At 45.4% G+C, this 27668-nt stretch overlaps 1 protein-coding gene across 2 annotated transcripts in view; it reads left to right on the forward strand.

The window, feature by feature from the left end:
• TMOD4 (tropomodulin 4) overlaps positions 1–27668 on the forward strand; it is a 304747-nt gene that overhangs the window by 114818 nt on the left and 162261 nt on the right. For both annotated transcript variants that reach the window (XM_069649866.1, XM_069649872.1), the window contains one exon: positions 9854–9976. In XM_069649866.1, the coding sequence (XP_069505967.1) occupies positions 9854–9976 (123 nt within the window). The remainder of the gene's footprint in view (positions 1–9853; positions 9977–27668) is intronic.

Here is a 27668-nt window from a genome sequence, read left to right on the forward strand (position 1 = left end):
ATCTAAGGGAGTTGGGGTAGATCCATGCAATGTCCCTGGACCTTTCCATATGTCGGTTCTCAGTCATAATTCTGGCATGTGCTTGAACCAAGGTGCCCAGGATGGTGTTCCAGTCATCTGTGAACCACGTTTCTGTGAGGACCAGCATTTCCATTTGCTTTTTCATGAGGCTTTTAATGTTTGCAGCGTTTTTATTTCAGGGGGAGCTTTGATGCAGCCCTCAGTTACATTCTCTTCAGCAGTGATCATTTTTGTGTTCAGCATTGCTTTATGAACTTTGCCTTCTCTGGTGGGATGGAGGCATGTATTTTGCTGGTCTCTCTGCTAATTCTAGCATTTGTCCAAGGAAGAGGCAGAGCAATGCATGGCAGGTTTTACTTACAAGATTTCCTAATTCTCGCGCAAGGTGGGGAAATAAGCGTCTCGAATGTCTTTGTATGCAGAACAGCGCAGGAGAAAAGCATCTCTCATTTTCTACTTCTACATTTTCTACTTCTCCTAATTCTCACACTACTGATAGATTCTGTCCCCCCCACCCCCGAGCTTCTCGTATGGCCTGCGTTAGGCAGTCTTTATTTCCAGAGTGTGGTAAGTGTGGTAGATTAGTCTGTATTTAGTGATTATTTACCAGGGTTCATTTTTTTTCACAGTTAATCTGCAAAATTGTGCCCCAATGCCCTGTAGCATTCTAGCTTGCTGTGCAGTCATGTTTCTGCTCTCCAGTTCAATGTGTATTGCTTCTTTAGGGCCTATTGTACGTCCTTAGCCAGTTTCTCCTCCTGTCTATGGTTTCCCACACTGTCAAACCGTGGGGCACTTCTTCTGCAGTATTCTATGAGGAGGTTAGGATTGTGCTGGAGTCCCTCTTTGGTGGGTTCCAGTATGACCAGGTTACCTCAATATAGCAGGACGTTTAGACCTGGGGCCTGGGATTACTCCAGGTCACTGTTTTAGGAAATGAGTTGGCCTGAGCTTGTACCCTTGCCTCACTCTTTAAAGGTCCCAGTCTGCATATTGTTAATCTTCACCATGCTGCTGATTGAGTTGGCTGGTTTCTATCACGCGATAGGTCTCCTTGTATTCCAGCCTGCAGTAATTCAAGGTTTAGTGCAGGGAGACGGATTGAATCAAACCCTTTTTGGGATTTCGGTACAGCAAGCATATATATATATATATATATGCCCACTGTTTTTGTTCTTTACATAGTTACATAGTTGTTGAACAGGGAATGCAAGGTGAAGATATGGTCTGTGGTTAGGTGTTTGGTTACTCTCTGTTACTGTCCGTAGGAAGTGTGGCTACAAAACAATTTTCTGAGGTTACTGTTAGCAGAGATTCTCCTATAGTTGCTTGAGTCCAGGTGGCAACACCATCTGTATTGCTTAGAGGACACAGGCAGCAGGGGCCAGGCTGCATTAGAACCCCAGTTGGGGGCCAGGGGGCTGGCCTCTATGTTAGATGGAGACCCATTCCGGAGTAATGTGTGACTGCTTCACTGCATGTCGGCAGCACATGAGCATGAGCTCAACAGTTCTTGTGTGGCACTGGCACACACCTCACCTGCTGGGCTACACACTTCATTTGGCACCATGATGTAACTTGCCTAACGGGCCATGAGCCAACACTCACCGACGAGGGGAAAACATCAGACCTCCCCCAGAAGCTCTGCACCAGTGGTTAGATGTTCAGGAACCAGGCTGCAGCTCAGGCTGAGCTCTAAAAGACGACACAGACTCTTATGATGCTGAGTGGTACTGACGCCACTCGAGTGGTGCTCCAATTGTCTTCTCTTTGCACAGAGGCGTTGCGTTGCTAGGGGGGGCTAAAGGGGCTAAAGCCCCGGGTCTTTAGGTTGTAGCCCCAGATAGAAGCTCAGGAGCTGCAACCAAAAGGCTTGCTAGCCCCGAATCCTACCAGTCCCGACATTAGTGTAGCCCCTGATCTTTTACAGACCTAGCAACACCCCCGTCTCTGCAACAGCTCTTCCTGAAACCTTCTTCTATCCCTTTACTTTCACCCAGCACTATTTCTAGACCTGTTTCGCCCCGTCGCAGCCACAGACTTCGCCTTATCAGATGGATACAGAAATCTCTCCTTAGACATTTTGTTGCTCCTCGCAAGTCATCCAAAGATCTGTAGTTTCTTTAGACCTAGGAGATCTTGTTGATGCAGTGGCGTTGCTGAATTTTTTAATTGGAAGCGCTTAAACATTTCCCCTGCATATGAGTGACCGAGCATACTGAGGTAGCCGCAAGCAACCAAGGGTGGTTCAGGGCATTCTCTCCCCGAGAATTATTTTTAAATAATGGGTTAAAATGGTGTATTTTGTATTTGTATTTATTTTATTTATATAGCGCGCCTGGCCTGAAGGCATCTGGGCGCATGGTGCGTTTTTCAGCACGCTTTCTTTGAACAACTGAGGAAAAAGCTGAACAGGTTACAATTCGTTTTGTAGGGTAACACATGAAAAAAATCGATTAGATGCCAAATCAGCAATAGTGCACAGGAGCATTTTCATGATACCTCTGCCTAGCATTTTCTGTTGCATTTTCATGATACCTCTGCCTACTACATGCCAGTATAAAACATTTTTTCATGCTGATTGTGCCCGTACATGCCCAATCTGGCTGCACCAACATATACCAGTATTCCCAGACAAGCAATCGATTAGATGCCAAATCAGCAATAGTGCACAGGAGCATTTTCTGTTGCATTTTCATGATACCTCTGCCTGCTACATGCCAGTATAAAACATGTTTTCATGCTGATTGTGCCCCTACATGCCCAATCTGGCTGCACCAACATATACCAGTATTCCCAGACAAGAACACATCCTATATTTGCTTTGCCAAGAATGCCAATAATGGTACTATAAGAAACCATGTCCAATTGGCTCTGCGATACATGCTATTGCGCCCACCTGCGAACATACATCTGTTGGCTTTATCCTTGAAGCCAGTGAAACAATTCCCTGCCATAGTACGAATACCTGCAAAGACTGGTTGCACAAATGCAGGCCATTATGGCCAATTAAGAACACTCATCATGTTGGCTTTGTCCTTAACACCAGTATAAAATGCCATGCCACATTAAGAGAAAATGGGCCTCATTACGACCCGGGCGGTAAAGGATTACCGGTACCGGTAAGTGCACCGGTACCGGTAATCCCTTACCGCCCTGTTACGAGTTCCCTATGAGGGTCCTCCCTTAATGCCTGGTTTTACCCATATGGGGGCTCAAATGGAAATGGGGAAGGGCCCCGGTGAATGGGGAATTACCACCCCGCCAACCTTGGAATGGGGCGGTAATAGCTCCATTCACCAGGGCAGAGTCGGTGAGGTTTTGGAGGCAGCCATGGCACTAATAGCGCCATGGTTACCTCCAACCTCGTAATGACCCCCAATGTCTTTGCTGGCTGCAGAATAAATGCACCTCACCCCATGTAAGAACACTCATCATGTTGGCTTTGTCCTTAACACCAGTATAAAATGGCATGCCACATTAAGAGAAAATGGGCCTCATTATAACCCGGGCGGTAAAGGATTACCGGTACCGGTAAGGGCACCAGTACCGGTAATCCCTTACCGCCCTATTACGAGTTCCCTTTGCGGGACCTCCATTAACGCCTGGTTTTACCCCTATGGGGGCTCAAATGGGAATGGGGAAGGGCCCTGGTGAATGGGGAATTACCGCCCCCGCCAACCTTGGAATGGGGCGGTAATAGCTCCATTCACCAGGGCGCAGTCGGTGAGGTTTTGGAGGCAGCCATGGCGCTAATAGCGCCATGGTTACCTCCAACCTTGTAATGACCCCCAATGTCTTTGCTGGCTGCAGAAAAAATGCACCTCACCCCATGTAAGAACACTCATCATGTTGATCTTTCCCTTAATGCCAGTATGAAATGACATGCCATAGCAAGGAAACATGTTTTTCTGGCTACACAATGCCCCTCACCCTCTGCATTTTAGCTTTGCCGTTAATGCCTGTATATAATGCTGTGCCATAGTAAGGAAATATATCTTTTCTGGCTACTAAATCCCCTCCACCGCCCAAATGTCACAACACTTGTCACGTTGTAATGAAAAAAGTGGTTGTCAAACCCTGTAGAGCTGTGCCTTTTTACTCTATAATACAATATTCAAATGGCCACAGGGCTGCTTGTCCAGGAGAATTAGCTCACAACCCAAGGTTAAGAGATACAGTGAATCAATGAAAGTATCACTCAGACCTGCGCCTCTCTGTTAAACAGAGTTTTCTAAAATTCAATTATAATTATGTATTTTTTATTTTCAGTCATGTAAACTTTAGAAGTTAAGTGAATACACTTCGTGTGTTAGTAAATGTGACAAAATATATTCGAAAAAAGTAACAAAAGGCCGACTGTATGGCCATCAGTTTCTCACTCACTCAGGCTTTTTCAAGGCAAAGTGCAAAAACATTCCTGTCTCTTCAACCAATAGTTACTGATGAACTACGTGAGAAGATTCTCAAAGAAGTCTCAATGTACACAGGTGCCCTGTATACGCGCTAACAGTTATGAATATGGTTCATTATTCCATGCAGTCAACATGTCACACATGGTTGAACCCCCTCCGCAATACAGTATAAATTTAAACGGGTGTTTCCACCGTCCAACGCTATCCTGGTGACAACCATATATATATTTGGTAAGATTCCTTCGCAATGAAATGACATTGGTGCGTGTGTTTCAAAAGTCCATCTTAACTTTATGTCCACCTTATAAGTTAGGGACAATTCCCTTCAGCAATGCAAGTAAAACGCAAGCTCAAGGCCATACAGTCAGCTTTTTGTTACTTTTTTCAAATATATTTACTAACACACGACGTGTACGAACTTAATTTCTAAAGTTTACATGACTGAAAATAAAAAATATGGCATGAAGGAGAGATGTGTTCATTGATTCACATATCATCTTGGCCTTGGATATAATTTCAGTATGAATTGTCATGAAGGATCAAGAAAAGATGCTTTTGCTGGTAACACAAATGTCCCCCATGTATACGAACACTCATGCCCTCTGCCCTTCATTCATTCAGTTTGCCCTTAATACCAGCACAGAATGACATGACATGGTAAGTATTTGCTGGCCACACACACGCACACACACATTTCATGCCTACCCATTCACACAACAAGCAGTCAGGAACCCATACAGACGCGTGCATGCACACATTCATGCGCTGTCATAGCAAAATAAAGGCAAGTCACTAGCTTGCTTCCCCATTCACATCTTTGCACAGTCAGCAGCATTCATACACTTGCCCATTCACATCTTTGCACAGTCAGCAGCATTCATTCACTTGCCCATTCACATCTTTGCACAGTCAGCAGCATTCATACACTTGCCCATTCACATCTTTGCACCGTCAGCAGCATTCATACACTTGCCCATTCACATCTTTGCACAGTCAGCAGCATTCGTTCACTTGCCCATTCACACCTTTGCACAGTCAGCAGCATTCATTCACTTGCCCATTCACATCTTTGCACAGTCAGCAGCATTCATTCACTTGCCCATTCACATCTTTGCACAGTCAGCAGCATTCATTCACTTGCCCATTCACATCTTTGCACAGTCAGCAGCATTCATACACTTGCCCATTCACATCTTTGCACAGTCAGCAGCATTCATACACTTGCCCATTCACATCTTTGCACAGTCAGCAGCATTCATTCACTTGCCCATTCACATCTTTGCACAGTCAGCAGCATGCATACACTTGCCCATTCACATCTTTGCACAGTCAGCAGCATTCATACACTTGCCCATTCACATCTTTGCACAGTCAGCAGCATTCATACACTTGCCCATTCACATCTTTGCACAGTCAGCAGCATTCATTCACTTGCCCATTCACATCTTTGCACAGTCAGCAGCATTCATACACTTGCCCATTCACATCTTTGCACCGTCAGCAGCATTCATACACTTGCCCATTCACATCTTTGCACAGTCAGCAGCATTCGTTCACTTGCCCATTCACACCTTTGCACAGTCAGCAGCATTCATTCACTTGCCCATTCACATCTTTGCACAGTCAGCAGCATTCATTCACTTGCCCATGCACATCTTTGCACAGTCAGCAGCATTCATTCACTTGCCCATTCACATCTTTGCACAGTCAGCAGCATTCATACACTTGCCCATTCACATCTTTGCACAGTCAGCAGCATTCATACACTTGCCCATTCACATCTTTGCACAGTCAGCAGCATTCATTCACTTGCCCATTCACATCTTTGCACAGTCAGCAGCATGCATACACTTGCCCATTCACATCTTTGCACAGTCAGCAGCATTCATACACTTGCCCATTCACATCTTTGCACAGTCAGCAGCATGCATACACTTGCCCATTCACATCTTTGCACAGTCAGCAGCATTCATACACTTGCCCATTCACATCTTTGCACAGTCAGCAGCATTCATTCACTTGCCCATTCACATCTTTGCACAGTCAGCAGCATTCATACACTTGCCCATTCACATCTTTGCACAGTCAGCAGCATTCATACACTTGCCCATTCACATCTTTGCACAGTCAGCAGCATTCATTCACTTGCCCATTCACATCTTTGCACAGTCAGCAGCATGCATACACTTGCCCATTCACATCTTTGCACAGTCAGCAGCATTCATACACTTGCCCATTCACATCTTTGCACAGTCAGCAGCATGCATACACTTGCCCATTCACATCTTTGCACAGTCAGCAGCATTCATACACTTGCCCATTCACATCTTTGCACAGTCAGCAGCATTCATTCACTTGCCCATTCACATCTTTGCACAGTCAGCAGCATTCATACACTTGCCCATTCACATCTTTGCACCGTCAGCAGCATTCATACACTTGCCCATTCACATCTTTGCACAGTCAGCAGCATTCGTTCACTTGCCCATTCACACCTTTGCACAGTCAGCAGCATTCATTCACTTGCCCATTCACACCTTTGCACAGTCAGCAGCATTCATTCACTTGCCCATTCACATCTTTGCACAGTCAGCAGCATTCATTCACTTGCCCATTCACATCTTTGCACAGTCAGCAGCATTCATACACTTGCCCATTCACATCTTTGCACAGTCAGCAGCATTCATACACTTGCCCATTCACATCTTTGCACAGTCAGCAGCATTCATTCACTTGCCCATTCACATCTTTGCACAGTCAGCAGCATGCATACACTTGCCCATTCACATCTTTGCACAGTCAGCAGCATTCATACACTTGCCCATTCACATCTTTGCACAGTCAGCAGCATGCATACACTTGCCCATTCACATCTTTGCACAGTCAGCAGCATTCATACACTTGCCCATTCACATCTTTGCACAGTCAGCAGCATTCATTCACTTGCCCATTCACATCTTTGCACAGTCAGCAGCATTCATACACTTGCCCATTCACATCTTTGCACAGTCAGCAGCATTCATACACTTGCCCATTCACATCTTTGCACAGTCAGCAGCATTCATTCACTTGCCCATTCACATCTTTGCACAGTCAGCAGCATGCATACACTTGCCCATTCACATCTTTGCACAGTCAGCAGCATTCATACACTTGCCCATTCACATCTTTGCACAGTCAGCAGCATGCATACACTTGCCCATTCACATCTTTGCACAGTCAGCAGCATTCATACACTTGCCCATTCACATCTTTGCACAGTCAGCAGCATTCATTCACTTGCCCATTCACATCTTTGCACAGTCAGCAGCATTCATACACTTGCCCATTCACATCTTTGCACAGTCAGCAGCATTCATACACTTGCCCATTCACATCTTTGCACAGTCAGCAGCATTCATTCACTTGCCCATGCACATCTTTGCACAGTCAGCAGCATGCATACACTTGCCCATTCACATTTGCATCCACCATGTGCACCTCACAAGGCCCGCATGCACTCTCACTCAGCATTCACACACACGCACACAAATTCAGTCACACAGTCACTCACACAATGCAATGTTTGCGTGGTTGTCGGCTCTGCTCCAGACTCCTGCTCACTCCACTGCTGCTCAGCAAGCCCATCCCTGCACACTTTTCAGGCAGAAAAAAAGGGGAGAAGCTGTCCATCAGACACCTCTTCCTTATTCTTGGTTCCTAGAGAGCAAGGCGGAGAGCCTGCCAGGAGTGTGTTCCATTCACTGCTGTCCTGTTCACACACAGCAGGAAAAGCCCCAGATCGGAAAAGCATGGAGAAAGAAGGTACAGGAATGTATCTTAGCAGCTGATATATCAGGAGATTTGCTGAAACTTAATGCAAATAGAGCAAAAAATGGCAGGCTGATTGGATTACTGCAAGAGAGGTATCTATGCAATGCAGCTTTTACGAGAACATAGGTCGTTACCAGAAAATGCACAGACAACGGAACAGTATTTAGTTACATTTCCGGGAGCAAGTTACAGAAACCAATTTTTAAGATTTCGGCTAAATTTGTGCTATACAAGAAATGTGTTGGCAATGTGTAAATTAGTAACTAGAGCAGGGAATTTCTGTAGATTTTGTATGAAATCAGAACACCATGAAACACTGAAACATCTATTAACAGTCTGCCCTGCCTCGTAGAAGAACGAAAGTTGTACTTTTATTGTTTTTTTTGCTGATTACCAATTGCTAACAACTGAAATAATGTGGGAACGATGATATAATGCACACCAAACATCGTTGACATTGGCACTCGTGAATTATGTATTAATGTTAAAGCTAAAGTAATCACATTTTAAGTGAGAATTGCCCAAATGCCAAAGAAATGACATTGCAATGTAACACATTTTCTTACACATTATGGGCCTGATTCATGGAAGTGTTTTATAATGGTGCAATCCCATAGGAAAACGTTCCATGAATCAGGCCCTGTTATATGTTTTAATTGATATATGTCACGATGTTTACAAATGATGTAGTATTGCTGTGATTTTATAATGAAATGTATTAATTTGTGATTTTATAGTGATTTTTATGTTTTGAAAGGTTGAATTCTTTTTTTCAACTAAATCAATTTAAATAAAATAATAACAAAAAAATCATGACAACTCTGCTGGCAGTTGAACTATCATGATTGCAGAGTTCTCTTGGGGTAATCCTGCACCATGCAACATCTGGTACAGCTGCACAGTCAAGCAATGTGTCCACTGGAGCAGGAGAAGAGAAGAGAAAGGCCTTTGCTTTCTTTCTTTGCCAAGCAGCCTCTTTGCCTGGCATAGAGACTACAAGGATTGCTCAGAGGCCTGCCACAACCCCTAGAAGGAGCTCTTGATTGCGTCATGCGTGTAGGCAATCACTGATGTGCTTCATAAGGTGTGGGCGGCAGGAGATACTATTGTGAAGAAACTGACCTGTGTGTGACAATGTTTTCTAGGGTTGAGGAAAACATACCTTATAAATTTGCCTCTTTCAAAGCAGCTTTCAATGGACGTTGAAAATGTGTCACTCTAAAAGCAGCTTTCAATGCGGCAATGATCTCAGCTAGCAAAATGAATGTGATGTGAGCTCTCTCTCTCTGTGAATTGGCAACATGCTTTTTTGCATAACAATAATGATTGTCCTTGGAACTCTTCCCAGATTTCTTTCCAGCTGCCTTCCCAGTCTCCCATGCTTCTCATAAACGTGGTTGTTTCACTTCCGATATTCGCCCACCTTAAGGCAAGGTTCTTCATAGTTTGGATGTCAAAAGGACATTGATAGGATAAGGAATTGGAAGCTCAGAAAGCAGATCTTGATACATGTAGGATCCGACTCCAAAGAGAAAGTCACCGCAAGGAAGTGGAATGATGTTCCTTCACCTATTTACCCTTCTTCCTCTGTGTCTCCTGAGCAGGGAAACCCTTTATTCCGAAGCAAGCCAAGAGGGAGATCCCGAAAGAGGAGCAGATCACCTTGGAGCCCGAGCTGGAGGAGGCCCTGGCCAACGCCACCGACGCAGAGATGTGCGACATTGCAGGTAACGCAGGGGTGGGGATCTCCGCACTTCAGGGTGGTGGTGGGGGAGGGGAACATACCCAACAATTGATAACATTTTAAATCACATTGATGGTAGACTGGACAGATTCACTATACAAGAATGAAAAACATGGGGGAACCTCCTTTTTTGGAATTTCTCTGAATTGGTTTTGGGGGATTATTAATGCTTATTTGCTAGGCATTTGTATGCCGTTACCATTTATACCAACCATTAATTCTCTCCATCCTCACCCCTTTCCTAGACATGGAAAATATGTCTGGACCTCGCTATGGGTATGGTGGTTAGGAGAGCAACGTGATGTTTGAATACCATTTAATTATGAGTTAGGATTACATGGAATATTTACTGCATGGAGTATACACAAAGGGCCTCATCACGAGTTTGGCGGTCATGCCAGCGGTATTACCACCGGTTAGTCCTACTGCCAAACCCCCCGGCACTATTAGCGCTGGATCACGGGTTTGGCAGAACGGCTAGTGCCCATTCCCCATTGGGCCAATTCGGGAATTCCCCATTCCCCATTGGGCCCAATGGGGAATTTTCGTGCTGTTACCGCCAGCGGATTTCCGGCCGGCGGTATTAGCACCGAAAATCAGTAAAATTGCTGCAGATTTGCCGCCAGCTCACAGCTGGGGGGAAAACCGCCAAGGCCGTGATTTGGCAGACCCTTAAATGTGGCGGTAATAGCATTACAGCCGCATTTAAGGATTACCGCCAAACTCGTGATGAGGCTCAAAGTGCCACATGGGGAACACCTCGGTCATTTAAGCGCATGCAGTACTTTTTGTCTCTCTCTGGAGGTAAATATGCCTTGCGATCCCAAATAGTAAATAGGTGGCCTTTTGAATATGGGTTATTTACCCTGCGCAGCACTATCTGTGTGCCCCATGCAGGATATGTCCCAAGTGATCTCAACTCATAATTATGTGGCATGGCGCTTTAAAAATAGGATTTATTTTAAAACACCTCGGCCTTCATAATGAATATGGAGGTTAGGGTAAAAAGTGTGGTATTTTAAATATCACTTGTTCTTAAAATACCGCCTAATTATAAGTTGGGAATCACCGTGGGATAGTTACAGCGTGGGACACATAGCAAATACTGAATAGTATAAAACTACGGGATTCCATCTTCTAACTTTGAGTTGTTTTTGCCATTCCCACCGTGCCCATATGTGTGGAGAAATAAGCCACGCGCACTGGGGCTGTTGTCATATGTTTACACCCTTGCCATGGATGGTTCAGTCAACAGTTTCACTTGGCCTTGCCATCTAGCATGGCACTTTGCATTTAGCTGGGCAAGAATGGGGCAAGGGTGCCTGTGGCTATCATGCAAATGCTCAAGGTCGCAATCCCAGGCCCGGCCATGAAGGACATGACCGCCCCAACTACCATCCTTGCAGTGTGTGTTTCTAAGACCAAAGTCTAGGCCGCCAACCTTGCTGGCCTCCTCTCCATTCAAAGACCAATCAGGGGTTAGCCGAAGAACCTTAGAGGAAAACCTGATGGTGGGTACAGAGGGGGCTAGCCGGTCGTAGGACACCAAAGTATGTCATCTGCCATTGGTCCTTCTAGCAAGCGAGCCAGGTTAGGCTCTTGGGAAGGAGCGCCACCACAGGGCTGGTCTGATATAATGGTTTGCTCTAGGTGGTACACATGCAGAAAACTACAGGCTGCGCGATGTAACATATTCGCTCAACTGGACAGCCCAAAAGGTCTACCCTAGTTTGCCCGATAACTATTGCATGTTTAAACCTCAACTCACAGGGAGTCTAACCACAGCTGAACATGATAGTGTGTGCCTGTAATTCTGTGGATTTTTCCTATCCGTGATTCCCTCCAGCACCTTTTAAACTGTACCTGCTGCCATATCGTTCTCCCGACATTATTTTCGAATGGGTAACAGTTCACGTAAGCCCTTTTAACCTTTTGTGATCGACATAAGCAGGGAGAGTCTGTGTAGCCTGCCTTTCCAGGGCAATTCTCCTCCACTGTGACTGAGATCAGAAGCCTTTCAATGGACCAAGATGAGCTGCTGGCTCGCAGCAGGCTTGCTCTGCGCCAAGCCATCACATAGAGGCGGGGAGTGGGCTTCGGAACGAACTTAAAGAAATATATGCATTGACAATGTTCATCCTGTTGGCTTTTGCAAGTGAAAATGTGTTCTGTATTGCCAGGTACTGTCATCTCCCGGCTCATTCTATTTGCCAGGTATTTCCACCACATTCCAGGTTCTATCATATCACCTGTATCACAACCATAAACCGGATGATGCCATCATAAGCAAGTTTCCCAAATCCATGCAGAGTTTTGCTTTGGCATTAAACTAGTTTGCCCATTTTTCTTATTGAGCCTGCAGCCCGGTCATACATATAATATTCCAGGGATTGCCGACGTTTGCCAGATATTGCCATTACATGCCCAGCTAAAAATACAATTTGCCAGGTATTGCTGGGTACTGACACCATTTGCCAAGTTCCTCCTGGAAATGCCATTAAACTAGGGTGACCAGACGTCCAGGTTTTTGCTGCTCTGTCCCCCTTTCTCAAGATTATGTTCCCAATGGGAGCTGCAGTGGTCCCGGTTTTTGGTAGACAATCTCGCACAGAGAATGCTGCATTTTACAACTGAAGATAGCGGTAGTTTGTGATGAATTAATTATAATATGTGTTTCTTTGAACAGTAACACTTAAACCCCCATCTCCTCCAAACGCTACTGAAGTGTAGCGCTTTGACAGCCAGTTTCAAGAGTTAGTCCTACTTTTATGTTAGTTGTCCTGTTCTGGATTTTTGACTTTTGAAATCTGGTCACTCTACATTAAACACAAAGCATTTTCCTGGTAGTGACATCATATGCTAAGGGACTCATGCCATATGGTGGGTATTGCCAACCGAAGCCCAGGAACTCAGAGAAGCATGAGAGGCAGGAGTAGGGGAAGGGTGCTTCTCACCTCTCTTCCTCCTCTATGGTGGCAGCGAGAGAAGAGAGGGGCAACCCTGCACACCTGCTGCCCACGTACCCCTTTTGACTTTGTCAGGTGAAGTGCAAAGACACTGCACTTCTGTACTGCTCCTTTTTGTTGCTGACAGAGAGAACCACACACAGGGGCTCACTCTGGTAGGCCCTTCTTTACCCTCTGGCTCACGCCCTGAACGCCATGTGGCACCTGGGGAAAAACTGCGCATGCAGAACCATTAACCTGTATAACCGTCTAGTGGTAACTGCTTCTATGCAGGAATTTTTAGTCTGTCTTCTATTCTCGAGTAATCAGTGAAAGGGAAGACAGACTACAGGTTTGCCTCCCTACGAAGCAACACTGAAGACAATAGGCAGCATAATATTTCTGCACCTTTCGGATGTCAATATAGAACCCCCTTGCAGTTGAAATTGAAAGAATATGATCTATAAACACAAAACCACCCACAGATTTTGAAGAGTGGTAGTGGGCTAAGATTTTTTCTGAAGATGTGTAGCTAGTGGCATTCAGAAATCCCTAGTTATTCTCACGTTTGCGGGGAAGAAGGCAGAAAAATAACCCAAGTCTTGTCTTACTGTTTTTTTAGACCTATCAGAGACCTATCAGATGCATCCCGCTTTAAATCTTCCCAAGACATTTCAAAAAGAGCTTATTTTCACCTTATGGTCTGTCTGTACAAAAAGAAAGCCAGTTATCAGTAGTGTATGACTGCAGCTGCAGTTCCTATAGACGGGAGGATAGCTCAGGGGCAAGTTGTTTGTTTTGGAAGCCAACGCAGAGCAACACAAGTTCGAATCCTGCTCTATGCTTAGAGACTGTTCTCCGGTATTATGTGTGTTATAAAAGATTACATTAATTTAACATGTGGACAAATGGGATATGGTAAATAAGGGGACCTCTGTGATACTTTAGGGCAGGAGATCTAGGGGTGTTGTTAGCACCCAGTGATGGTGATGCAAGAAGGGAAAAGAATCGGTTGAGCCATTCCCATGCTTTCTCTCTGAGCCCCCTTGGATGATAGTCTGCAGTTCAAGGTTTCACAGTCCACTGTTTAGAGAATGGCTGGCAAGCCCAGCAAGAGGACAAGAGATCTCTGGCCATGGTGCTTCTGATCCAGCACATCTTCTCACTAATCTATCCGGGCTGTGGTAGGGGCGGATGCCCTCGTGCAGTGGTACTGGCCTAAATGTGCCAGTATCTGGCCACTCACATTTATTTCCAGGTGCCTAGCAGTAGTGGGCAGGCATAGTATTGGCCAGAAATCCCCTGGTTGTTAAGGATCTTTTTTCTATGCATTAGTCTTGATAGTAGAGCCCTACACACCAAAGCACCGCAGGAAGTCACGGGGTCAATGGCGTGTCGGTGGGCATACTGTAGAAGCAACTATCCTGAACCTGGACTCCACATCCAGGCGGTAAATCAGCAAGGAAATGGCAGAGTTCTCAGATTACCCTCATTGCACTTTTTCGTAATTCGCATTATTTTACCACCTGTGGTATTTAATAGCACCCATGATGGATGCTTTGCTGCTTATTATGGTATTAGTTCCTGGGGGGGTTGCTGAAATGTTACAGTGCTCAATCGAAGTACTGCCATTTTTAAACAAAGCAGCAATTCTAAAATGTGGCTAAACATTATACTATATGTAGCCTATCCTATTTAGTGCCCTGGTTTAATCTCATGTATGCTTGTGTTACCATGCCCTGTGTATTATGAAAGGGAGTGCACTGTGCTTCACAACACAATCTTAATTCACAGGAGTGGGTGTGTGACGCCTTTCAGGCTACTATGAGAGCTAATGGCCACTCTGCTGTTTGAACAAGGTGGTAATTGTCAGGGGTCGCTTCGCTTGTAGCTTGTATGTGTTCTCTATATATGATTCTAGGTTTATGTTTGCAAATTTTAACATTGAAAAATGCTTAGCGACCAGATAGGTTTTTAGTATAGCACCCAGTCTTTGCAAATGGCTGACATGAATAACAATTGGTCAAATCCAGAGAGGAATGTGTACATTGATTGAAATAATGTTCCAACTTTTTCCTTTTTTGGAGTGAGTGGGTAGCGGGGGGGGGGGGCGGTTCAGTGTGATGTGACCACTTATGATAATATATGTATTCATTCTTCCATGGCGGTTCTGTGGTCTTTCACGCAGAGGCGCAGCCAGTATTGTCTAACAAGTGGGGTCTGAAGCTGGTGTAGTTGGGTGCACTCCAGTGACATTAGCATCTGTCAATACCCACACAGCGCTGCTGAGCGGGCATTTCCAGATTTAGGGTTGGCCTTGCCCGCTCAGGCCCTACCCTGTCTACGTCTTTGCTTTCAAGTGAATTTCCCAAAACTCAACCAAGTATTTAAAATGCGCCTTTATTCTTGTTATGGGGGTCCTCAATTCCACCTCTACTCAACCCTCGCTCCCTCATCACCCACCAACCCACATACATACAGTTATATACATACATGCCTGTGTATTTGGTTGGCTCGATCAAAGTTAGTGCACCAAATTGCTGGCTTTTAAAAAGGGGTCTGTAAAATAACTATATACGTACCCCTTTTCCTTTGTATGTGCACTTCCACTACAATTTCACGGTTTTACTTGTGTGAGCTGCTATGACGTTTCTTAAACATAAAGATGCGATTTGTGCCGGGTCTCCATATTCCATATTATGTGAAATGTAATCAGTTTCTATATAAGGTATTCAATTGGAATCTGTTTACATGGCCTTGTCCTATAATATTTTGACTGACTGTTAAAGTGGCGATCTGGTCTTTCCGTGTCATTCGCCAATATGGAGATGCGTTATCCTGGTGCATGATGAGTTGTGATGCGCACTACACTCTGGTGCACGCTCGGTTCTGGCGCATCTTCAGTGCCAGTAAACCTTATGCTCTAGTGCTCATTGAATTTGGTTCTCAAGGAGCTTTGGTGCTTATTGATTTCTGGTGCATGCCCAGATTGTCTTCACTGTACCTTTGGCGCACATTAAGTTCTAATTCCTGCTGAGCTTTTTCACTCTACTCCTGTGACACACTGAGTTCTGGTGGCTGTTGGTTTCTGATGCATTTTTAGCCTTTCTTCACTCCACCTCTGGCACACATTGAGGTCTGGTGGCGGTTGGATTGTCATGCATTTTGACCTTTCCTTCACTGTACCCCTATGACACATTGATCTATTGTGCCTGTTAGTTTCGGGTGCATTTTGATCTTTTCTTCACTCTACCTTCTAGTGCACGCATTGTGTTCTGGTTCCTGTTGGTAACTGATTCATGTTAAGCTTTTCTTCACTGTACCGTTGGTGCGCATTGAGGTCTGATATGATATGATATGATATCATATGGCATTTATAACGCACCTATACACAAGTGTTTCGAGGCGCGACGAGGCAATGGAGGGGGAACAGAGGGAAGACAGACAACGATCTTACTAGGCCAGGTGACATTGAGATTGCGCAAGTGCATGGGAAGAGGGGGAAAGGGAAAAGTGCGGGGGGAAGGGAGAGGGTAAGTGCAGTACATGGGAGAGGGGAAAGTGCGATACATGGGATAGTAGAATAAATAAGATAAATAAATGGCCGGATGGTGGCAAGTGCAAGGTAAGAGCAGACATAAATGCTGGTGGGGGAATGTAGGGATACAGAATACAGTCCCCAGGTGCGGGGGTTGCCAGGGAGGCAGTGCAGGTGTGCAAATGGCGGGGCCTGGGCCCAGGGTCACAAAGGGTGGCCAGGTAGCCAGTGCAGTTTCAGCCAGGAATTCAGCAGGGGAGAGGGGGAGAGAAAGCAGGAGCAAAGAGGAAGGTTTTGATTTGCTTCTGAATCCAGAGATGGTTCTCCTCAAGTTTCAGGGAGGCAGGAAGGCTGTTCCAGAGGGAGGCCCCTGCCGAGGAGAGAGATCTACCACCAACTCGTTGCTTGGAGAAGCGACGGACCCTGAGGGAGTTGGAGGCGGATGAGCGAAGAGCTTGAGAAGGAAGATATTTGGGAAGAGATAGTTGAAGGTAGTGCGGCCCTAGGCCCCAGAAGGCCCTGTGGACAATGCAGAGGGTTTTGAACTTAATCCTTGCAGCCACTGGGAGCCAGTGCAGAGATTTCAGTCCTGGAGAGATACGATCCCTGGGCTTGAGGCCATGGACAAGTCTCGCAGTCCTGTTCTGGATAAGTTGCAGTGGGCGGAGAGTAGAGGTAGGCAGATTTAGATGGAGGCTGTTGCAATAGCCCAGCCTAGAGAGAACCAGGGCTCTGGAGATGGTGAGCTTCTGGGGGAAGGAGAGGAAAGGAAGAATACCTCTGAGGAGGTGCAGCTGGTAGTGTGATTTCTTAGAGACATCAGAGATGTGAGGAGAGAAGGAGAGTGTGGAGTCGAAGATAATCCTGAGCTTTTTAGCATTGCAGGTGGGAGCAGGAAGAGGGCCAAGATGGTTGGCGGATGGTTTCTGATGCATATTGAGCTTTTCTTCACTCTACCTCTGGTATATATTGGGTTCTGGTGCTTGTGGGTTTCGGGTGCGTGTTAAGCTTTTCTTCACTCGGCGACTGGCAAACATTGGGTGTTGGTGCTTGTTGGTATCAGATGCAGGTTGAGCTTGTCTTCACTCTTCCTCTGGCAAACATTGACCTCTAGTGTTTGTTGGTTTCTAATGCATATTGAGGCTTTCTTCACTCTACGACTGGCACACAATGACCTCTGGTGCTTGTTGGTTTCTGATGAATGTTGAGCTTTTCTCCACTCTACCTTTGGCAGCCATTGATCTGTGGTGCTTGTTGGTTTCCTATGCATGCTGAGGCATTCTTCACTCTACCTCTCGCACACATTGACCTCTGGTGTTTGTTGGTTTCCTATGCATGCTGAGGTTTTCTTCACTCTACCACTGGCACACGTTGGTTTCTGGTGCTTGTTGGTTTTGGATGCATGCTGAGCTTTTCTTAATTTTACCTCAAAGGCAAATCACATTCTGTTGCCTGTTGGTTTCAGATGTGATTTGTGCATCGGTTCCCTTTGTCTCAGGCACAGGTGGAGATCTGATCTCTGTTGGTTTCTGATGCATGTTCTTCACTCTACCTCTGGGGCACACATTGTGTTCTGATTCCTGTTGGTAAGAGACTCATGTTAGGCGTTTCTTCACTCTACCTCTGGCGCACATTGAGTTCTGGTCTGTTTTGCTTTCTGATGCCCCTGAACCTTCTTTCACTCTACCTCTGGTGCACATTGAGTTCTGGTCTCTTTTGGTTTCTGATGCATCTGAACCTTCTTTCACTCTACCTCTGGCGCACATTGGGTTCTGGTGCTTGTTGGTTTCTGATGCATGTTGAGCTTCTTTTTAATTCTATCCAAGGTACACATTTGGTTCTGCTGCTTGTTGGTTGCTGGTGCATTTTGAGCTTATTTTCAGTCTACCTCTGGCACACATTGAGTTCTGGTGGCTGTTGATTTCTGAATAGACAAACCGGTGTCCACAACTTTGTGTTGGTTTCTGATCATGTTAACCCTTTCTTCACTGTACCTCTGGCACATATTCAGTTCCGTTGCTTGTCGGTTTCTGCTGAATGTGGGGTTTTTCTTCACTCTACCTCTGGTGCACATTGAGTTCTGGTCTCTTTTGGTTTCTGATGCATCTGAACCTTCTTTTTCGCTCTACCTCTGGCGCACATTGAGTTCTGGTCTCTTTTGGTTTCTGATGCATTTGAACCTTCCTTTCACTCTACCTCTGACGCACATTGGGTTTTGGTGCTTGTTGGTTTGTGATGCATATTGAGCTTTTCTTCACTGTACCTCTGGCACACATTGACCTCTCGAGCTTGTTGGTTTCTCATGCATGTTGAGCTTTTCTACACTGTACCTCGAGCACACATTGACCTCTGGTTTTTGTTGGTTTCCTATGCATGCTGAGGCATTCTTCACTCTACCTCTGGCACACATTTACATCTGGTGTTTGTTGGTTTCCTATACATGCTGAGGTTTTCTTCGCTCTACAACTGGCACACGTTGGTTTCTGGTGCTTGGTGGTTTTGGATGCATGCTGAGCTTTTCTTCATTTTGCATCAAAGGCAAATCACATTCTGTTGCCTGTTGGTTTCGGATGCAATTTGTGCATCCGTTCTTTTTATCTCTGGCACAGGTGGAGATCTGGTCTCTGTTGGTTTCTGATGCATGTTCTTCAATCTACTTCTGGGGCACACATTGTGTTGTGGTTCCTGTTGGTAAGTGACTCATGTTAGGCTTTTCTTCACTCTACCTCTGGCGCACATTGAGTTCTGGTCTCTTTTGGTTTCTGATGCATCTGAACCTTCTTTCCACTCTACCTCTGGTGCACATTGAGTTCTGGTCTCTTTTGGTTTCTGATGCATCTCAACCTTCTTTTCACTCAACCTCTGGCGCACATTGAGTTCTGGTCTCTTTTGGTTTCAGTTGCATCTGAACCTTCTTTTCACGCTACCTCTGCCGCACATTGGGTTCTTGTTGGTTTCTGATGCATATTGACCTTTTCTCCACTCTACCCCTGGATCGCATTGGGTTCTGGTGCTTGTTGGTTTCTGATGCATGTTGAGCTTTTTTTTATTCTATCGGGGGTACACATTTAGTTCTGGTGCTTGTTGGTGTCTGATGCATTTTGAGCTTTTCTTCACTCTATGACTGGCACACATTGGGTTCTGCTGCTTGTTGGTTGCTGATGCATGTTGAGCTTGTTCTCAGTCTTCCTCTGGAACACATTAAGTTCTGGTTGCTGTTGATTTATGAATAGACAAACAGGTGTCCAGAACTTTGTGTTGGTTTTTGATCATGTTAACCCTTTCTTCTCTCTACCTCTGGCACACATTGAGTTCAGTTGCTTGTTGGTTTCTGCTGCATGTTGGGGTTTTCTTCACTCTACCTCTGGCACACATTGGGTTCTGGTGTTTGTTGGTATCTGAAACATGTTGAGGCTTTCGTCACTGTACGGCTGGTACAATTTGGGGTTCTGGTGCATGTTAACTTATGAAGCTTATTGAGCTTTTGTATTCTATCTGGCACACATTGGGTTCTGGTTGTTTTCTGATGCATGTTAGGGTTTTCTTCACTCTACCTATGGCACACATTGGGTTCCGTTGCTTGTTGGTTTCTGATAATCTTGAGCTTTTCCTCACTCTATCTCTGGTGCACTGTGAGTTATTGTGCCCATCGAGTTGGGTGAAAAACATATACACTGGATTTCAATGGAAAAACCAGCATAACACAAATGTGCTGGATTTGTTGTACTTGACATTGCAAATCACTCGCCGTTGCAGATTGAAGCGTGCACATCGTGATTGACCTCTTATGAGTCACAGGGAGATGTTTACGGGTATTGAAGTAACACTCCTTTTCTGGGATACTCAGTGGAATCCATCAGTGGTGTGCTACCATTGGTGCAGTCGCAAAGCATTGATAGTTTATAGCCGTTAGTGTGTGCATGTTGCCCCTTCTGTACATTGAGCTTCAATGCACACTGTGTTACGTTGCACAATCGGGTCTGATGCATGCTAAGTTCTGACAAACATTAGGATCTTACGTGCATTATGTTTTTTTGTGTGTTGTATTCTAGTGCAGTTCTCGTAGCAGCTAGGTTTTTGATGTATATTGATTTCTGGTAGACTTTAACATCTGGTGCGTATTGAGTTGTGATGCAGATTGAGTTTTGATTCACTTGTCCCCTGGCAAATAATAGGTATTGGTGTAGGTTCCGTTCTAGCTAACACTGAGTTATTGCACACCATGAGTTCCAACGCACGTTGAGATTTTGTAAAATTAGTTGTGCTGGAGAGTAGCTCAGGTTACAAATTAAGGTTTGGTGCAGATTGAATTCTGGCGTATAGAAAGCCCTGGGGAGCATTGGGTTCCGGAGGATATTCAATTCCGGTGCATCTTGAATTAAGGTGCGCTCTGAACTCTGATTCACATTGCATTTTGGCAGACATAGAGTTCTGGTAAGCAATTAGTTCGGTCGCATGTTATGTTTTGGGGCATGTTAAACTATGGACCACTGTGAGTTGTAATGCATGGTGCATTCAGGTGTACATTAAATTGTGGTGAACATTACATTCTGTACTTTAAAGGTTTGTGATGATTAAGTTCTGGTGCACGTGGAGTTCAGGGACATAGTAGGTTCTGTGGAACATAATGTTTTGGTAATCATTACATTTTTATGCACGCACAATTCTGCTATTTGTTGAGTTCTAGGATGCCTTGAGTCCTTATGAACTTTCAATTTATGAGTACATTGATTTCTGGAGCAAAATGAATAATGATGATTATTGAGTTCTAGAGAACGATGTCTCTGGTGCACATTGAATCCTAGGGTGCACTCGGACCAGGTGAGCATCGGGTGGGTTTTCGACTCCAGTTCTCGTCCACGCTGAGTTCTGGTGCACTATGCGTCATGAAACACAATGGTTCAGGTGCACGTTAATTAAAAGTGCACATCAAGTACAAAGCACCGTGGATTTTGGTGACTGTTGCAATTCATTTCAGTTACACGTTTAGTCCGCGTGGACTCCGAGTGAACAAACCCCCCACCATGCACAAGAAGACAATACACACACTCAACCTGTGATACAAACTGAATTCTTGTGCACATCGAATAAAGGAGTGATATGTATGAATGTGTTTTGCGTTCAAGAATAACAGGGCATCGTAAATGCAGTACATTTGCAAACGTGAAACCATCATTTGTGATGTACACATGTGCCACTACGATTCACAATCACCTATGTGAATTGCAATGCGAACATTGTGACCTCTTGCAAGTTACAAGCGAAAAGGTCATTGACTGGGCATTGCTCCCTTCCTCGGTACTTGCCAGGTCTTTTGTCAATTTATTGTGATTGCTCATTGCATGGTTATTGACTCAACTAGGTAGGCGGTTACCATGTGTACGTGGAAGCAGACCATCAGGACCACCTCTACTATGGGTGGTGCTGTGACTGACTTTGGGGCGTGCAGGCAGTGGTCGGCCAAGATTTCGTCCTGCACCCCAAACGTTCCACTTGCTTTCCTTGCTAATGCACATATAGGTGTGGAAGCCTACTGTAAAGACTGGTAGGGGGTGTCTGTACTTCCGCTCTCTATATGGTAGAGGAGAGGCACAGAGGACCCCAGCCAAGATTCTCTATGATTGGTACGTGGTCGAGCAATCAAGGCCTACCTTCTCAGGAGGTGATGCAGGCTGGTTCTTAAGTACAGTGTAGTCCCCGGACCCCCACAAAGGAATGTCCACACACTGTATTACTGAAAACACAGTCTTTATATAATTAATATTCAAAGGTATGTACACGATCACAATAACGCACTTTGTACTCGGAAGTCAATAATGATAAATATATACAGTTCTAAAGTGGTACCACTAATGTTATCCAATCTCATTAAAGTGCATCAACGGTACGGGTAAAATGTCACACAGATTAATAACGAGGAAACCAGCAATAGAGATAGGCAGGAACGTAAGATGGTTGAAACAATAGGCAGAATGCTGACCCCTACCACTAGGCACCGTTCTGTGTGGAGATCCCCCCACCTGGGCAACCTGTAAATAAAGATATATAGCACAAGCCCAGTCCATATATTGTCCGATAGTCTTACTTCCTCCTATTAACGTTTTACCCCCCCCAATGTACCTGGTGGAGTCGAGGTCTCCAACGATGCATCGACCGATCCTTCTTGAGTGACTCCCTTTCCGGCAGGAGCCACGGATCGTCGAAAGGTGTTGAGGACCTCAGCGTTCGGTGTCGGGGAATCGACGGTCCTTCTTGAGTGCCCTCCCTTTAAGGCGGGAGTCACGGGTCGTCGAACGTCCGACGGTGAACAGGTTGAACTACGGCCGTGAAGTGGCAGCTTCGTTCCTAGCGGTGCTCGTCGACGACAGAGCGTTGGCGTCCTGCAAGGAAGAGGCGTGCGGGGCACCTCGGTGACGATAGTTCTGGACCGCAAAGAGATGACGAAGAACTGTGGTCCTGCAAGGGCGTCGAGTCGTCGGCGTCTCTGCGATCTTTAGGTAGCGGGAAACCCACCAGCGGATGCTCCTCGGCGCGTCGACGGTCAGGCCTTCTCCAGCGGGAGACAAGTGGTGACGATGCAGACGAGAGCGTCCGATGATCAATGGAAGTTCTTAGGCAAACGGGAGCACAGCGGCTCCGGTCGGCGACGGCGGTCGTCGACAGTGGCGGCCAACAGTCCGGGTGCTTCTCTTTGGGATTCCGCGGCAGTCCCCGTCTCGGGTCGGCAGCCTCTCGAAGGTCTGTCTACCAGGGAGCTTTGGCAAAGATCAGCTGTGCACGATGGTCCCTCGTAGCTCAGGAAGAGGGCGCCTTACCAGGTCCTCTCTGGGTCAGTCCTTGGAGGGGCAGCAGCTTTCAGAGTGTGAAGGAGAGCAACAGCAATTCTTCTCGTTCAGCAGGGCTTCAAGGTCAAGCGTCAGTTACTCCAGTTACTCGTCGTAGTGGACTTCAGCTTCTGAACACACTTCCTAGCAGTGAGAGGTCCCCAGATATACTGTTGATCTCCCATTCATTCCGCTGGGTCACACTCAAGCATCCAATCACGACTAGGGGCATTCATGCAGGCAGGCAGCCAATCAGGCACACGAGGTATTCAGACCATTCACTTCTCTCCAGACACTCACAACAAGTTATGTGTATTGGGACAAGTACCGAGCCATTCAACATTCCAAGCTGCATTCATACCGGTTTCGGGCAGGGTTGTCTCTGTCATTGTGTCAACCACCAGATACTAGACACCCACAACACAGAATGCATATTCATCACACACTCTATTCACCCAGGTCCCACCCACAGGAGGTACCCACAACATACATCACCGGGAAGGCTCCAGCTAGTCTGGCCGGGCCTTCACAACAACACCATATATGGCATATCCACCCAAAAGCCAGTCAGGGGGAAGGGACAGAGTCAGGGCTTCCCAGGACTTTGGGAAAACAAGGTAATGGGTAATAGAAAGCAAGAGGCCACAGGGGCCATCTTGTTTTCCATCAGGAATCAACTGATCCCAATGGCAGGGCCGGGGTATCCCAAAATGGAGGATACTCCGCGCACCTGTCAAATTCAGTATGGAGCTGCCACCAGCCCATACCCTGCTCTGTGGGCCACCCACAGGTGCCCAAAAACATACACTAGGGGCACAGGGTTGTAACCCCACCCATGGGTGCCATAAGGGTATCCCACGGGTCCATTCACCAAACCAAAAGAAAGAGAGCTGCACCGCCAGGAGTCCCACATGAACTCCTGCTCGGAAAACATGACAGAACACACGATAAAAAACAGTAAAGGACAAGGATACGGATGCCCTGTCCCTCCGATGCATTTCCAGCATCACACCTACCATCACCCAAAGGCTTCTCTCGCTACATGTGTTGCTGAGGTACACAAGGAAAAGCCATCTCATGAATATTAATGAGGTGGCCCATGCATGTCTCATCACACACAGTCTCCTTGCATTCGTTCTGATTAGTACGTCAATGCAAGAAAAACTACTGGCTGAATCATGGCATTGTGCTGAGTTTATGCATCTGGCCCCTGGTGTACATTGGGTTCGAATGCACAATGAGTTCTGGTGCACATTGGGCACTGATGCATGAATGCTGGTGCTCTTAAGTTTTGAGAAATATTGGGATCTTGTGTACAATGAGTCAAGATGACAAGTAAGTTCTGGTGGATGTGAAATTCCAGTGCAGAATGAGTTTTTGTTACCATCGATGAAGAACAACTTCTTTCTATTCAATATCCAATCACACAACCAGACTAAGGGGCTAAAGGAGTAGCAATGGGAGCAAAGTATGCACAACTCTTGTCAACTTGCTCCTGGTTTATTTTGAAATCCAGCAAGCATTATCACCAAGCAAAGAGCTGATGAAACGTATAGTCTTTTGGTCATGGTACATAGACAACATCTTACTTATATGGCAAGGAGAAAAGGAATAAATTGATGTCTATCTCAAGCATTTGAAAAACAACAAATATGGAAAAGGATTAGCTTGTCACTGCAGTAAACCCGAAACTGTCTTTTTAAACTTAGAGCTCACAATAAAGGACACAGTTATAATGACAAAATGTACATAGGAAAGTTTCCATCCATATTGTCTATAAACATGCTAACTATTAAGAACAAGGTGACTTCGAGTCACCTGCATATTGTTGCTAAGGAGCCCAATACTTGGATAAACAAATACCTAGAAGGTGTTTTCAAGTGTGGCATATAGAGCGGCATATGTAATATCTGCATCTTTGCCAAATCACAACAATAGTCAATCATTCCATTTGAGTCAAACAATGTATTATTTGCAGAAGTTATGTACTTTATGTTGTCTGTTGTGCTTGTGGGAAGAATGATATAGTCAGCACTAACAGGGAACTTAGATATAAGAATCGGAGAACACCATTGAGCAATGAAAACTGAAGATAAAAGATACTGCTTTGCAGCTCACTGGTACAAAGATCACCCAGGGGCAACATTTGAGAACATTCAACGTACACGCATAGAGAATCTCAGCGGGGTGAAAGAGGAGATAACAGGGAATTTCTGTTAAAATAAAAGCAGGCCAACACTTACTCTACACAGGCAACATCAGTGGAGGACTTGGCATTGCTCATTAGCTAATTATGTCTTTATGAATCTACTGTTCCTTTTCTATGGACACAGCAGGAGAACTCTGCCCTCCCCTATTATAACTGGCAGACTCAACTGAACTCAGGAATGCAGAGATGTTATTTACGTAATTCAGTCCTGCAATCTAGAAAGAATGTTAGATGCATCCATTATATAATGCCTAGTAGGAGATCTGACTCATCCTGATAACTTGTCCTCACAAAACGAACTTAAGATTTACGAATACATAATTCATAAAGTTTATATTGCAGGAAATGTAAAAAGGATTCATCAAACTCCTCTGGCAAATAAACAATCCAAATTTGAGCAAATAAACGTTCCAAAATGTTAAGCTTTGCAAAACAAGAGAATTAAGTTGTTGACAGCAGCATGATCGCATGAACATAGCAAACAACATTGGAATGGAACACAGGGAACTTGCCAATATGCAATCACGTTTTCAGTAGGTCGCTGCGGGCAGATGCTGAGTGCGGAATATGCGATTACATCAATCAGACCCGATTAGATAACATGGCATACAGGTTGCTGAGGATAGTAGATAGAGCTTTTAATTCTGCGTTAGACGCACACCTCCACTGGCATGTGTCTGAAACAAGAAGTTTACCCTGACAATAGCATGTATAACCTATTAAATTATGTATTAGTACCTCTAATATGATATGAGGTTCAGCTGCAAAGTGCCCAAGAATATTTATTAACAAAATATAACCTGACAAGTACAACAAATTGAAGTGACTTGCAATATAATTTAAATCCCTGAATGAATCCTTCATGCTTAGAAGGTATAAAACACCCTTGAAAACTACCTTCATTGCCATAGCTCACAGTTCTTCACCCAAATACAGCCAGCTAAATTTGCAATTTATTCCAAGAATATTTTTTTCATCTTTTTCTGTTTGTTCTGTGTAATTAAATCTATTGAACTCTTAACTTTAAATTACAAGAAAAAACAAATACTGTACAGAAAAAAAGCAAATCCACCTAAAGGGGTTAGTTTCCTGGTCGGTATGTTATTATTCCTTAAGTACAGTTTCAAAACTAAATAGTTTAACTATTAATATCTGTCTAACATACTTCTACTAATTGAACATCCCCCCTCGCAGACTTACGTGCAGGTTATATTGCCTTGGTGACGACACCCCGGATGTCGTACTTCTCCCCTAGGGTGAGCCCCTTCCCATGAGGCCAGGGTGGTGAGGCCATTACCCAAATGTAGCCCTGGGGTTGGTACTCAGCGGGTGGATCTCATGGGGAGGGGAGCCCCTATGAGATTAGTGACGACCTTGTGATAACATGCTATCCCCATAGACCACCTAACCCTAACACTCCTTCCTAACCCCTCCACCAACGCTTTCCCTAGTGTTACTATACGTTTTTGCCATACCACCAATATAGGAAATAATGGGACCAAGAAGAGTGTGGACTTCTCAAGGGACATGTATTCCTTAAGTATTCAGACGAGGGAGAGACCAGTTGACTCACTGGGAGACCTCAAGATCCGTACTGGGATGAGGAAGAAGTGCAGAAGCATAGAGAGCACTGATGAGAAGGTGAACGAACAGTTTAGTATTTCTCGAAGCCTGATTGGTCAGGGCTCATTTAAAACTGAAGAGGGAAACCAGGAAGGTGGGAGAAGCCCTCCCGGGAGGAACCACGAGACGGGCAGCAGAGCAGAGAACAGAGAAAGTTGTTTCTGGGGACGCTGCCCTGCAGGCAGAGCTGTCCCTATCCGGTCCCCCAAGGAGAAACCGACTGGAGCTGTGTAGAAACCGGCATCTAGGCCTGAGATGCAGCTGGAATGCGCATTTGACAGGAGACGCACGGCCTGCGAGGACCCACACGCTGTGGAGCCGCTGCAGCACTCCGGAAAGCAGCAGGGGCCACGAGAGGCCCGAAAGAACACAGAGAAGAGCCAGCAATTGACCGAAGAACACCAGCAAGCCCCCTTCAGGTACCTGGGTTGCCGGGACAGTTGGTGGGCATTCAGAAAGGATGACAAGTGTCTGAATACGGGTCAGGGTCTCTCACCCTTTAATGAAGAACAACCTAGGTCATTTTCATAGTCACA

Source organism: Ambystoma mexicanum, chromosome 1p (assembly GCF_040938575.1).
Source record: "Ambystoma mexicanum isolate Mex_15411 chromosome 1p, UKY_AmexF1_1, whole genome shotgun sequence".
Lineage (NCBI taxonomy): Eukaryota > Metazoa > Chordata > Amphibia > Caudata > Ambystomatidae > Ambystoma > Ambystoma mexicanum.